At 40.3% G+C, this 14,185-nt stretch overlaps 1 protein-coding gene across 1 annotated transcript in view; it reads left to right on the top strand.

The window, feature by feature from the left end:
* LOC104965378 (delta and Notch-like epidermal growth factor-related receptor) overlaps positions 1-14,185 on the top strand; it is a 41,497-nt gene that overhangs the window by 19,254 nt on the left and 8,058 nt on the right. Inside the window, exons 3-7 of the mRNA XM_010794334.1 lie at positions 2,890-3,147; positions 10,022-10,144; positions 10,558-10,671; positions 11,634-11,765; positions 12,878-13,124. Of these exons, the coding sequence (XP_010792636.1) occupies positions 2,890-3,147; positions 10,022-10,144; positions 10,558-10,671; positions 11,634-11,765; positions 12,878-13,124 (874 nt within the window). The remainder of the gene's footprint in view (positions 1-2,889; positions 3,148-10,021; positions 10,145-10,557; positions 10,672-11,633; positions 11,766-12,877; positions 13,125-14,185) is intronic.

Genomic DNA, 14,185 nt, shown 5'->3' with positions numbered 1-14,185 from the left:
ACTTGGCATCTCATCTTGGGTGCAAGGTCATCAATGTTTGGGCTCAGGCTCTGAGCTGAGGAGACCCTCAGGATGGAGTGAAGGTGTGCGTGCAATATACCGGCGGGCCAGATCTAATAGGAATTAGAAATTATCCTGTGGGCCGAAATTAAATCCACCACGGGCCGGATTTGGCCCCCGGGCCTTGAGTTTGACACATGTGATTTAGATTTAAGCAAGCATATGATTGAGGCAGAGTGGTGAAAAAGAGAGAAAGAGAGATTCGGGTGAGATTTTCCTCCGACTCCTGCCTCTCTGCAGCCGAATGATAAATGGCCTCCTCTCACGGTGAAATAAAGTCTCGCAGATCAATGGTAGTTTGAGAGAGATCTCTTCATTAGCTCAATTGAGTTGTCACCGCCATGCAGTCGGCACAGGAATTTACTACAGTGTTACTGTAAATCACACACACACACACACACACACACACACACACACACACACACACACACACACACACACACACACACACACACACACACACACACACACACACACACTCTCTCTCTCTCTCCCTCAACACACACACACACACACACACACACACACACACACACACACACACACACACACACACACACACACACACACACACACACACACACACCACTTTAGTGTTCATATAGTGTAGTGTTTCTCCCGCTGCAGTACAATGGCAGCTCTCGTGGGGAGGTGAAGGCAGAGGAGGAGAAGGGGTGGAGAATGAAGGGAGGAAGTTATTTTTAGATGTGGAGGATATAGGTGAGAGAAGCAGAGGTTCGCACACTAATGAGAGGATTTGAAGAACCCAACAAAGAGAAGTGAACTCATGACTGAAACACAACTATCCTCCTTTAACACATCCCTGTCAAAGCAATCATAAATACTCTGATAAGCTGCTGTTCTTTTTGGCTCTAACGATGATGAGAACAGGAACACAGAAGGGACAAAAGGTGGTGTCTTCTTGATGTCTTTGTTTCAGTACATTATCCACACAGCTGCTTCTACAAATGTGGGCAGTTGTGAGGCTTAAAGGCACACTGAAAGCCATTTCTCGTTTGTGGTTTGGAAATTCAACATAGAGTTGTGTTTTATCAAAGTAGCAGTGATATTACATTACATTACATTATTGCATTTAGCTGACGCTTTCATCCAAAGCGACTTACAGTAAGTGCATTCGAGAGAAGAGAAGTGCTTTGTTAGTAATGTTATTGCTCGAAGTGGAGTCGAAAGAGATGAGTTTTCAGTCTGCGCCGGAAGATGTGTAAGCTTTCTGCTGTCCTGATNAGAATCCCCTTACTTAACAGTGTTAGAATACTTCCTGAGTCTACGTACGTGAGCTCTTGGTCGCCTCATAACCATTACATGACAATAACCATTATTATTGGTCTCGTCTCCGTTACTGGCCCTACTGACATGTCGTTTGCTTGCCTCCCTGTCGCCGTTTCCACCAGTCCAGGCCGTCTCAGTCCTCGTCCCGCTCGCCCGTCGCTCATGTCCGCTCCTAGTCTGTCGTCCCGTTCCGTCCCTATCAGGTTCCCCTTCCGTCCTAGTCCCTAGCTCCGCTCGTCCGTCCAGCCTGTCCCGTCACCCTTCGCCCCATCCGTTAGACCTACTGTTGGTTACTCCTACAGCCTACCCCAAGCTCGACACACCACACTAAGGTGTGGAAGCTGCGCCTGCCCACCACAATACAGGGCTCTGGGGTAGAGATGTTCAGAATTGGTTTGGCAGCAGCTGTGTCACCTCATGGCTGTAGCATGTCTTGTCAAATTCTCCGGCCGTAACTCCATAATAAACCCTCAGTGTTTACTATCAAAGTTCCAGCTCTCCCCGTGTCTCTGAGCTTTGTCTCCATTGCTCCAGAAGTTTCCATCATTACATTACATTGCATTTAGCTGAGGCTTTTATCCAAAGCGACTTACAATAAGTGCATTCGACCAACAAGATACAACCTTGAAGAAATCAGAATCATATAAGTACATCAGGTTTCATAGAGCCAAACATTTCAAGTGCTACTCAACTGGCTTTAGATAAGCCAGTCCTTTATTAGTATACAAGTGCTTTGTTAGTAATTCTATCTCTCGAAGTGGAGTCAAAACAGATGACTTTTCAGTCTGAAGAAGATGTGTAAGCTTTCTGCTGTCCTGATTTCAATGGGGAGCTCATTCCACCATTTTGGAGCCAGGATAGCAAACCCACGAATTTTTGCTGATGGGAACTTGGGTCCCCCTCGCAGTGCGGGTGAGCTGTTTGGCTGATGCAGAGCGGAGTGCACGTGCTGGGGTGTACGGTTTAACCATATCCTGGATGTAGGAAGGGCCAGATCCATTCGCAGCATGGTAGGAAAGTACCAGTGTCTTGAAGTGGATTCTAGCAGTTATTAATACCATATGTGCACATTATTTCATTAAGGGGAAACATGTAAGGGATCCAAGGACAGATCCCTGGGGTACACCACTTTATTTTTTAAGCTCTTTTTCAAACCCAAGTCACGGTTTTCCCCAGATTCATGCTTTGTCTGCATGGAGTGAATAACGTTCTTTTATCGCTGTCAACATTAAAGCATGTAAACATCTCACACAATTCAAATATGAACCTAAAAATACGAAATATAAACATAAGAAATCATAAATCATGGCAATACTTATGTTGATGTATAATGTTTTTTATAGTTTTTATGCTTTGACGTTTGTATTTTGTTTTTGTCTTTGCTTTTGTTTGCGTTGTACAGCCCTTTGAGGCATTTCTTGCGATTTGGAGCTATAATACATTTTGATTTGATTTGATTAGATAAAAAACACAAGAAGAAATGCCAGCATATTGACGCCGAGGTAGGGAGATTGTAATTTATTGGACGGTATACCATTCTACCATTTCCTCTCCCTCCTGCAGGCTACCAGGGAGCTACCTGTGAGCAGAAGGTGGACCCCTGTGCCTCCGGCCCCTGTCATAATAACGGGACGTGTTACGCTCAGGGTCCCGGCCCCCTGGGGTTCGGCTGCAGCTGCACGGCGGGCTTCACCGGCCCCACGTGCGCCCAGCTGGTGGATTTCTGCGCCCTGAACCCCTGCGCCCACGGGGTCTGCCGCAGCGTGGGCAACAGCTACAGGTGTCTGTGCGTCCCAGGTGAGCAGCGGGGCTTTTAAGTGCTTTTTGTAAAGGCTTAAGGTGACGAGTTTATCCAATGTCACTCAGAGATGGGACAGCTCAGCTCGTTTTAAGATTTTCAGATTTATATGAAAGTCAATTTAACCAAGCACTGCACCTAAGCACCATTTTGAAGGACTTATCTCACCTAAGAGTATTCCTACACTCTGGCGCTTCTACTTTTACTTAAGTATAAAATCTGGATGTATGTGATGCGTGTGTACATAATAAAAGTGCGTGTGTTTGCAGGAATTTGCTAATTTGAATGCATGTAATCTAGTTCTTGTTCAACTTTGCATTATTATTTGTGGGCAACAGCTACAGGTGTCTGTGCGTCCCAGGTGAGCAGTGGGGGTTTTTAGTGCTTTTGTAAAGGCTTAAGGTGCCAAGTTTATCCAAAATCACTTAGCGATGTGAGGGGGGGACAGCTCATCTCGTTTTAAGATTTTCGAATTTATACAGTGTTTAAAAGTAACTAAGTTAATTTACTCAAGTACTGCACTTAAGTACAATTTCGAGGGACTTGATGCTTATACTTTTGTACTTTTCCTTGAGTAACATTTTGATTGAAGGACTTTTACTTCCAACAGAGTATTCCTACACTCTGGTACTTCTACTTTTACTCAAGTACAAGATCTGAGTACTTCTACTTTTACTCAAGTACAAGATCTGAGTACTTCTACTTTTACTCAAGTACAAGATCTGAGTACTTCTACTTTTACTCAAGTACAAGATCTGAGTACTTCTACTTTTACTCAAGTACAAGATCTGAGTACTTCTACTTTTACTCAAGTACAAGATCTAGTACTTTACTGAGTACTTCTACTTTTACTCAAGTACAAGACCTGAGTACGTCTACTTTTACTCAAGTACAAGATCTGAGTACTTCTACTTTTACTCAAGTACAAGATCTGAGTACTTCTACTTTTACTCAAGTACAAGATCTGAGTACTTCTACTTTTACTCAAGTACAAGATCTGAGTACTTCTACTTTTACTCAAGTACAAGACCTGAGTACTTCTACTTTTACTCAAGTACAAGATCTGAGTACTTCTACTTTTACTCAAGTACAAGATCTGAGACTTCTACTTTTACTCAAGTACAAGATCTGAGTACTTCTACTTTTACTCAAGTACAAGATCTGAGTACTTCTACTTTTACTCAAGTACAAGACCTGAGTACTTCTACTTTTACTCAAGTACAAGATCTGAGTACTTCTACTTTTATTCAGGTACAAGATCTGAGTACTTCTACTTTTACTCAAGTACAAGATCTGAGTACTTCTGCCACCTCTGGATATATGTAAAGCGTATGTACATAATAAAAGAATGTTTGTAATTTAGGGTTCTTGGACAATTTTTTTGTTTATCAACTTTGTATTAATTTTTCAAGCCATCTTCATAGATGACACACACATACAGATACAACATTATAAAAATGTAAATACAGAAAGAGAAATGAGGACAAGGTTTTGGCTTTTAGCTGAATAGAGATCCTGAACTGAAGTATGTTGTTCATGCTAGACATGAAAACCTGTCATGTTTGTTCCTCAAAGCCTCCTGCCACAGCTGATCCACCTTCACCTTTCTCTCAACAAATACTATGCAACATCCTATAGAAAGAAGTCATGGGAAAGCTGTGGTGCTACTGTATGTGTGTGAAAAAAGTACTTAACATGGTTTGGCTTATTTAAAACGAATGTAGGTGCAGGTTTCTTGCTGTTCTGAGTTGTTATCTTCAGGGATTGATTGCACTTGATGTAATGTAAAAGGGAAATGGAGAAATCTGACTTTAAAAGATACTTCATTATAACCGACCTTGAGCCAAAGTAATACATTCTTACTTTTGACTTACCGCTTCCACTTTCCAACCAGAAATCAGAAGCTAATGCCTTTGCACTACAAAAACTCGAAATCTTGCCAAGTATATGTGTTTAATATCTAGTCAGAATATGAGACATAATAACTTCAGAAGCAACACTGCAGTGAGATATCGGGTCTTGTTTTTAGACAATGCATCATCTTGTTAAGTCAAACAATCTTATTTTGAGTCGTATCTCAGATGAAACACATATTTCTTTACACATTTATTAGAAAATCACCAACTAACATCAGAACACAGAAAAACATTTGAGTATTTGCGGCATATATTGTAACACAACATTTCCTGATTCTGGTCAAATATAGTTCAAAATGTGTTCTCCCAGCTAATTACAAGATCTGATTTATCTAAATATCCCTTCTTATTTCAAGTTCTCTTACCAAGCTAATTTTCATTTGTTCTATTGGCAGATGTTTGTACTTATTTCAAGTGAAAACAGCTTTTTTAAATTATTTTTTAACTTGTTTTTGGAGCAGCATTTTTTACAGTGTGGGCTCTCGGACCCCTTGAGCCATTAACAAACCCATCTAAAGACACCTTGTTCCTAATTCATCAACGCTCTAAATCCAGCTTTGCAACCAGCAAGCTTGGTTAAAACTGAAAAGACGATGACTTTGTCTCAGCCTCAGAGCAGCAGCAACTCTCCACCGTCTGTATGATGAGTTATTTTTAGAAAGGGGCGATCGTTGCACTCGCACCGATGCCTCTGTGATGAAATCAATTGAGTGGAATGATGACTTTTCATAATCCATTGTCTTGCAATTACCTAGCCGGGATGGGGAAATAGATTACTTTCCCAGTGGCCCATGAACGTAATGAGACACTTTGCCCCTATTGCTCTCTGTTTATACAGTCTGTCAGTTTAATATGAGCCAATCAACATCTGGATCTCCATCTTGATGCCTCCATTCATTCCCCTTCATCAGCAGCATAGCGGCTTCTTACTGTCTCTTTTGCAGCATGGCTTTTAGGATAGATTGTAACCTTAGAATACTTAGACTTTGAAGACAAGCGCAAACATAATACTAGTCTGGGAATACATATGAATTAATGAAGGTTTTCCTCTTAGTGTTTACTCCCTGTCTGTCTTCTTCTGCTGTTCCCTTTGGTGTTTACTTCCTATCTTCTTCTTCTTCAAAAAGTATTCAACTGTGTTTTCTGATGGTTGAAAATGAATCTTTGTTGTCCGCAGCAGACGTTGAAGTGACCGGACATTTTTCCTTCGGAGTGATATGACTCCACATACTGTAGCTAAGGAGCATCCTCTTTAGCAATGTTCTGCTAGCGAGACCTCTGGACTGTCCAAATTGACCAATCAGAATCGAGTATTCAACTAAGCCATGTAATAATATTGGATTTTGGCAATTATTAAATGAAAAATGCTGAAATGAAATGTTAGGCAATAAATAAAAAAACAAACAATTACAGTTTTTTTGAAGGTCAGGTTTAGGAGTTATACATGTTGACACTCAATATGTAATACAAATACACATTTTTGGCTATACCTTCAACCCGTTTTTATATGCATTCAACAGCAAAAGTTTCATATGCATCCTTTTTTAAATGTCATGATAAACCTGCCTCTAAATGTAGGAGTTTGGAAAGGTCACTTGGATTACACGTACATAGACTTGTGTTTGATCAAAATAGCAGGGAAATTAATACCATATTTGCACATTATTTAATTAAGGGGAAACTTATAAGGGAGCCTATGGCTGATCCCTGAGGTACACCACTTTATTTATCACTAATTGGTTTGAAGTTAGACTTTTCTGTAGTTCTTTTTCAGCCCAAGAAACAGTTTCCTGAATATTTAAAAGTTATTGCTTGAGTCGATAATCCCCCCACAAATCATGTTTCTCATGTTTATTCAAAAGCTTTCACTCTCACTGTGTCCTGCCGTGCGGAGCAGTCAACCGCTTCTTTCCAATTATTCAGATATCTATTTTCTTCCTCGCATCCTCAGTCATATTTCTTTATGTATTTTGCATTTCTCTTCTTTTTTTATTCCTTCTAGTCCTTGTCCCTTTGTCCTTTATCTTCCTGCCCTTCACTCCAACTCATTCCCCTTTATTCCTCCGTTGTCTGGTTGCCATGGTGAAGAAGTATATGTGTGTGTGTGTGTGTGTGTGTGTGTGTGTGTGTGTGTGTGTGTGTGTGTGTGTGTGTGTGTGTGTGTGTGTGTTAATCTGCCTTGTGTATGTTGTGTAAATGCGTGATAGAAAGCTGCTGAGGAGTTGATATGTAGACACGGATCCATCCTCCAGTCTCCTGTAATCCCGCTCCCGTCAGCGGCTGCCAGGACACCAGCCGGCATGCTGAGCGAGTCTTGGAAAGGCACTTGACATTTCACTGGCATTTCACAGACCCTAGAGGCTCTAACGCTCCTCATTAATTCCTCTCCATCCCCAAACACACGTTAGCTAAAGCCCGGGGAGGGATTGTTTGAAACTTCGTCAGCGCTGGGACCCAACTGAGAAACGTAGTCAGTGGGAGCGGAGCTAATGAAAACAGATTGCTACTCCAGTCATGTAGTTTGCAAACTGTATATGGTGGAGCATCTCTATGAAGTGCAGCAGGGAGTGGGAAAGTACATCATTATAACTTATATACTTTTTTACATGTTCTTTGATATACTATGATTTTATTAACTATGACTTTTTAAATACTTTAGCGACATTTTTTTTTATTTAATCGTTTATTTAGCAGGGACAATGCGCAGTAATGAACACTTAAAACATTAGAATGTGTAACATATTTAGCTTTGAGCTAATTTCCATCCGCAGTCCCTCACATAAAACATTTAAGAAGTTTACATTTTACAAACATAGCAAAAACAAAATACATGATATGCAAAAGGTGCAAAAGAGCAAGAGCAGCATACACAAGTATTTATCACACTATAGCAGCTACGACATATAAAGTGCAAGAGAAGATACAAGAGCTACCTAAAGTGCGAGAGGAGATACCCCTGTGTTAAAGTGCATTTAGCGGTGATTACACGTCTNTTGTATTTGACAAACCACACTGTGTTTGTTAGTGAATCATAAGGCATGTGTAAAACTTGTTTAGTTTGTTTGTGGAGTTATGGCAGGAAATTAGCTCCATATTATGGCACGTCCCTTTGTTTCTCACCATTCTTTGAGTTGACCTTTGAAGCTATTGAGAGTGGGACAATCCCGTGTCTCAGTTGGGAGGCTATTCCACAATGAGCTGCCTTTAATGGAGAGGACATTTTGTCCAAAAGTGGTCCGTCTGCGGTGGACCTCACAGTCTCCTCTGGTTTCTGACCTTGTGCAGCGTCCAGTGTGTTTTCTGTGGATGAATTCCCCTAAGTACATATTATACTTCTATTTCTTTTAAAATGTATTTTTTTAGATATTATAATATGACTTTTTTCATATTTCTTGACATACTATACATTACAACCAAATATTAGAATAAGCACTTTGATTACATTTTTTGTTATTTGTCTTACTTAAGAAAAAACTAAATAAATATTAGCATCATAATATACTTTATGTAATACTTTGTTACTGACATCCACTGATTTATTTCCAGCAAAAGTCCTTTTAGATTTAAAGGTCCCATGTCATGCTTTTCTGGTTACTACCCGTCCCCTTGGGTGTTATGAAGGTTTTTCTGCATGTAAACGGTCTGCAGAGTCACAAACCCTCAAAGTACACCCTGTAGCGAGTAAAACTCTAACACAGAAAAGACCTGTCTATGCTGCCCCAGAACGCCTCGTTGGACATTTTCTTTTTCAATTTTTTTCTTCCGGGAACCAAGTGACGTAACGAATGGACCAATCCGCGGAGCCGTTATGTTAAATCCGTGGATGTTCGGTCTGGTTATCGCTGTGTCTCGCTGTCTCGCAGACGGCTCACAGGGAGGGGAGGGGGGGCAGGAGCTCCAACAAGCCGTTTAGGACAGAGAGTGAATACACATATATATTAGTCATATTATAATATCTTAAAAAATATCTTTTAAAAGACATAGTATAAACTGGACGCTGCACTAGGTCAGAAACCAGAGGAGACTGTGAAGTCCTTTAGTCTTTATTTTACGTTTTTCAATGTCACTGGAGAATAATAGATTGTCTGTGACTCGTGCACTGACCATGCTCTCAGATGTTGCACAGCTGCCATCCTATGGAAAACACGGAGCACTGCATGCTACTTGACCTTCTGTCCAATGCCATTGAAGCTCAGGGGCAAAATACTGGACTGACAATATATTTGTACACTTAACAAATGTCAGGTGATTGATATCTAAAGTTTCCTTGTGTTTTTTTGCAGATGTAAAGATATGTGGCTGCACCGTTAGCCATTGTGCTGCATTGTTCTTTAGTGAAGTACATTGAAAATGAATGTAGGAACCTTTTGAGGAACCTGCTTTCTGCATTTTTTGTATCCCTGGCAAGAGTACACACGTACACTCTTTCTCCTTCTTTACATATAAACAAGTCTACACACATGCACAGAGTAATACAAATGTTAGACCAATCTTAACCGTCCTAATGTCCTCCAGATTGCCATACACCATTAGACTGTTGTTTAAAGCATATTGTATACATTGTCAAATCAATTATCTGCTACACCTTTAGTCTTACTTCAGGCAACCCCTCACCACACCTTTTTCACTTATTATACCTTATTTACATGAAAGTATTTCCCTTTTTTTGGAAGGCAATGAACGGTTTTTGATTATGATGATTAAAGGTCATGATTGTGGTTGTTTTTACAGTCATGCAAGTACCATAGCGCCACCAGATGCTAAACAAAATGCAGAGTTATGTTGAGGGTCAGTACAGGATATGGGAATGAGTTATATGAACTGCTTGTCACAGCCAAAGAGCTTTCATTTACAGTTCAACCCTCCCCTTGATAAAATAGGGCAATGCTGCAAAATGTATAGTATGATTTAATATTTAATGACTCGATAATATACTCTATTTCTGTTTCCCATTCAGGCTACCACGGGCTGTACTGTGAGGAGGAGTACAACGAGTGTCTGTCGGCCCCCTGCCAGAACTACGCCACCTGCAAGGACCTCGTCAACGCCTACGAGTGTGTCTGCACTACACAGTTTGAAGGTATGTCTGGGTTTGGGTTTATTAATATTATTAGATGCATGTCCTCTGTATACTGTAGACCAGGGGTGTCCACACTTTTTTCTCCGAGGGCCACATACAGAAAAATGTATTGGGCTTTTTTCTTATCAACTTAGATTTGTTAAAATTCAACTTGTATTGACTAAACGTATTTGAAAAGTGGGCTTATTAACACATGAATACTGTGTAATATATTTCAACATATATATTTAAGAAGTACAATATAAGAAAAGCACAAGTTTATTATACTTAAGTCATTATACTTTTTGAATTTGCTGAGGGGCCGATTCAAAATGGTCCGCGGGCCGCATTTGGCTCCCGGGCCGTGGTTTGGACACCGCTGCTGTAGACTAGTGCATGTCATGGTGTTAATGGGGTCTGTTCTGTGCGTGCAGGCAGACACTGTGAAATCTACAAGGATCCATGTCTGAAGATGCGCTGCCAGAACGGAGGGCGCTGTGAGAGCGAAGGACTCAACGTGTCCTGCTCCTGCCAGCCGGGATACCTGGGTGAGCATCGGCAGAACACTAACCGCCTATTATAGGAATGAAATTAAGAAGAAGTGACTTTATTAATCATTTTTCACTCTGTTAGAACACATGCACACATGCAAAGGACACACTAGGTCTTGATACACGGATACAGATACATTAAACATGCACTTTTTGTTTTTATTGAGAGGTGTCAGAGTAAGCAGGCCAAGTTTTTTCAGCCCCAGTTTGTTCTGTTGGTGCTGAAGGACACTTCTAGCACCTCTTCAGCTAACAGTCCACACTCTGTTTTTCTGGTCTGATCGGGACTTGAACCGGCGACTCTTAAGTTCACAAGCCAAGTCCCTTCAGACTTAGCTACTGCCGACTGAAAATGTATATGGTTATTATAAATCTATATGTAAGGATATGGTAACCAATGCTTCTAATAGACTGCATTCAAGATAATAATGACTAAACGAGAAGATGCCCTTGTTGACAGTTTTTTTTTTTTTTAGTAATATTAGATCAGAAGAGCCAGTGGTATCTAGTAGCACAATGACGGCTTTAAAAAATACTTGTTAAAAAACATCTTTATGACCTGAATTGTATGTCATAAAGACTTGCATAGTACGTACCTATTTTGGACTTGTACTTGCACCTAGACATATAACTGTTCATATCCATTCAGCTGTGTTTACCTGTTGTTGTTATTTGTATTCATACTTACTTACACTTTTTGTTTGTATCCCTTTATAAGCTCTTCCATGTCCTATGCTGTGTTTCACTCTTATTGAAGCCGCTGCTCTGACACCTCAATTTCCCTGGAGGGTTAATAGAACTTTTTCTTATTTTAAAATAATATTGATGTATGACATTCTGCATTTTGCTTCTAAGTCCATGGTTTTGTAAACAGCTTGATCAAGGAGTGTGAAAACTGTACGCCTCAGATTCTGCTTCTTCTATTTGTTAATGAACGCAACCCTCTCCCGTCCCTCCAGGGGAGAAGTGTGAGGTGGACGTTAACGAGTGTGAGAGCAGCCCTTGTCACCATGGAGGCACCTGCGTCGACCAATCAAACGGCTTCACCTGTCACTGTCCACCTGGGTGGGTGGGGCCCAGCTGTGAGATCCGTAAGTCAGCCTGCCACAAAACCTGCGTTCAGCTATTCCTCTCACATGAGAAACAGCTACATGCCCCCTCTCTCTGTCAGGTTTTTTGGGGGGTTTTCCTCTCTCCTTCTTAATGGCTGTCTGAATTTGAAAGGCTGGAGGACAACAACGGACATATCACACAAACTCAATTCTTTATTTTTCATATTGTAAGCCTTTTTAAACAGGTCTTGAGTTAAATATGGTTTAATTTTTCTACATTTTCGGGTCGACAACATTTGGAAATAGCTTATAAGAGAAAATAAACCTGTTAGCCACAGCTCAGTCTTTTTTTTTGTTATTTTGACCTGCATTTATTTCCACCAGTATCAGTCATTCAAAAATCAAAATAATTCATTCATCATATCAGAAAATATCATCAATCAAATAAATAGAAATCTCAATGTATTTAGCCAATTATAAACGTTATTTAAATAAAATAAAAAATCTATTCCAACAATCAAGTAGAGAATAGAATGGGAGGGATGAAACCCTCTTTAATGGTCTCACATGAGAGCACACAGCACACAGTGAAATGTGTTCTCTGATTTTAACCCATCCTAGTACCAGGAGTCTAGTACTAGGAGCAGTGGGCAGCTATTGGACAGCGCCCGGGGAGCAATGGGAGTGAGGGGGGAAGGGGGATGTCCGGTGCCTTGCTTAAGGGCACCACGGCAGGAAAGGAGGTGAACTGGGACCTCTCCAAGTAGCAGTCCGCACTCCATATTTAGGTCTGTTCGGGGACTTGAACCGGCGAGCCTACGGCTCACAGCCCAAGCCCCTACTGACTGAGCCACTGCCATCAATGCCTTACTGAAAACATCTCATCGAAATTGATTTATTATCAGACCTGACAAAATGATATCTAATTAGATTATGTTTAAATTATACGTATTAGTAAAACAAAAAACTAAGAATTAAAGTAAAAAAAATAATAAAATAAAATGAATTTTTGTACTATTATTATAATTATTATTTTTTATTTATTGTGATAGTTTTTTATTGTCTTATTATATATTTCAAATATTTTTATTTTGTATTTTAATTATAATTGTTTTGAATTATTATTATACTTCCGTCTTTCTTTATTTCAGACCTGCAGTGGAAGCCGGCCCACACGGAGGACACCCTGACCAACATGCCCCGCCACTCCCTCTACATCATCATCGGAGCGCTGTGCGTGGCCTTCGTCCTCATGCTCATCATCCTCATCGTGGGCATCTGCCGCATCAGCCGCATCGAGTACCAGGGATCGTCACGCCACGCCTACCAGGAGTTCTACAACTGCCGCAGCATCGACAGCGAGTTCAGCAACGCCATCGCCTCCATCCGCCACGCCAGGTCAGTGGGGGGATTTAAAACATCCATTGATTTACAACAAAGTGTTTAATCAAATCAAATCAAATCAAGTTTTATTTATATAGCACATTTATAAACGATTTTTGGTCAAGCCAAAGTGCTGTACATATAATAAAAATAGCCTACAGTAGAGACACTTTACAGCAAATACAACAGCACAGATTGTTCAGAATATCAGTGTGAGTATGTTTAGTAGGTAGATGTCATTGAAAACAGCCATTTCTGTGTTGGTGCTTTGGGTTCATTTGCATTTTTTTAATAGGGGAACTCCACCAATTATTCACAAAAAAGTGATGCAGTGATGACGTTTGTAGTCCGACCTGGAAGTTAGCATCGCAAAGGGCTCCATCGAATAAAAGCAATTAGATTTTTCCATTGAAAGACACTAAGACCTGTGGCAAAAATATGTTTATGATCCCTTCACGTTTTGTTCAGCCGGATGATCTCCACATATTAACACTGCTTTCATTATTTTTGAAGCGTATGCAATTGCCACAAGTTTGAAGCCAACATTATGCTTTAAAAAAAATTCATCACGATCACATGACTTCACATTGACACCGCTAAGCTAAAGGAGGCTAATGTTCGGCTTGATGATGTCATCTAGATTGATTTAGTCACTTGTTAGCAACCGCTGTTTTTAAGACCTACAGTAGAAGCTTCAGATATGCACCTTCTTTGTGATTTACACTGCGCCACACGCCTCCCTAAATTCATAAATGTCATTATAAGTAATTTGATGCTAAAAGTACCCTAGTTTTGAGTGATAATAGGCTTCTTTTGCATTAAATAGGCTTAACTAGATTATTTGAAATTAGTCTTTTTTAATCTTATTTAAAAGATAGTATTACATGAAATATTTTTACTTGATCACCTGATTGACAAATGTGACGATTTTTGCGGGACAGGTAACTCCGGTTGCAAGTTCGTAATATTTCGTACGAATGTGAATTTTGTATCTGTAAACGACGGCACGTCATTCGTTAAAGTGAACAATTCTAAAAATTTTTGTTCAGTCCGCAGACTATAGTATAATATCTGTA

This window comes from Notothenia coriiceps, unplaced genomic scaffold (assembly GCF_000735185.1).
Source record: "Notothenia coriiceps isolate Sejong01 unplaced genomic scaffold, NC01 NC01_scaffold00037244, whole genome shotgun sequence".
NCBI classification, from domain to species: domain Eukaryota; kingdom Metazoa; phylum Chordata; class Actinopteri; order Perciformes; family Nototheniidae; genus Notothenia; species Notothenia coriiceps.
The sequence above is the reverse complement of the archived record's forward strand: the minus strand, read 5'-3'. Positions and strand labels throughout refer to the sequence as shown.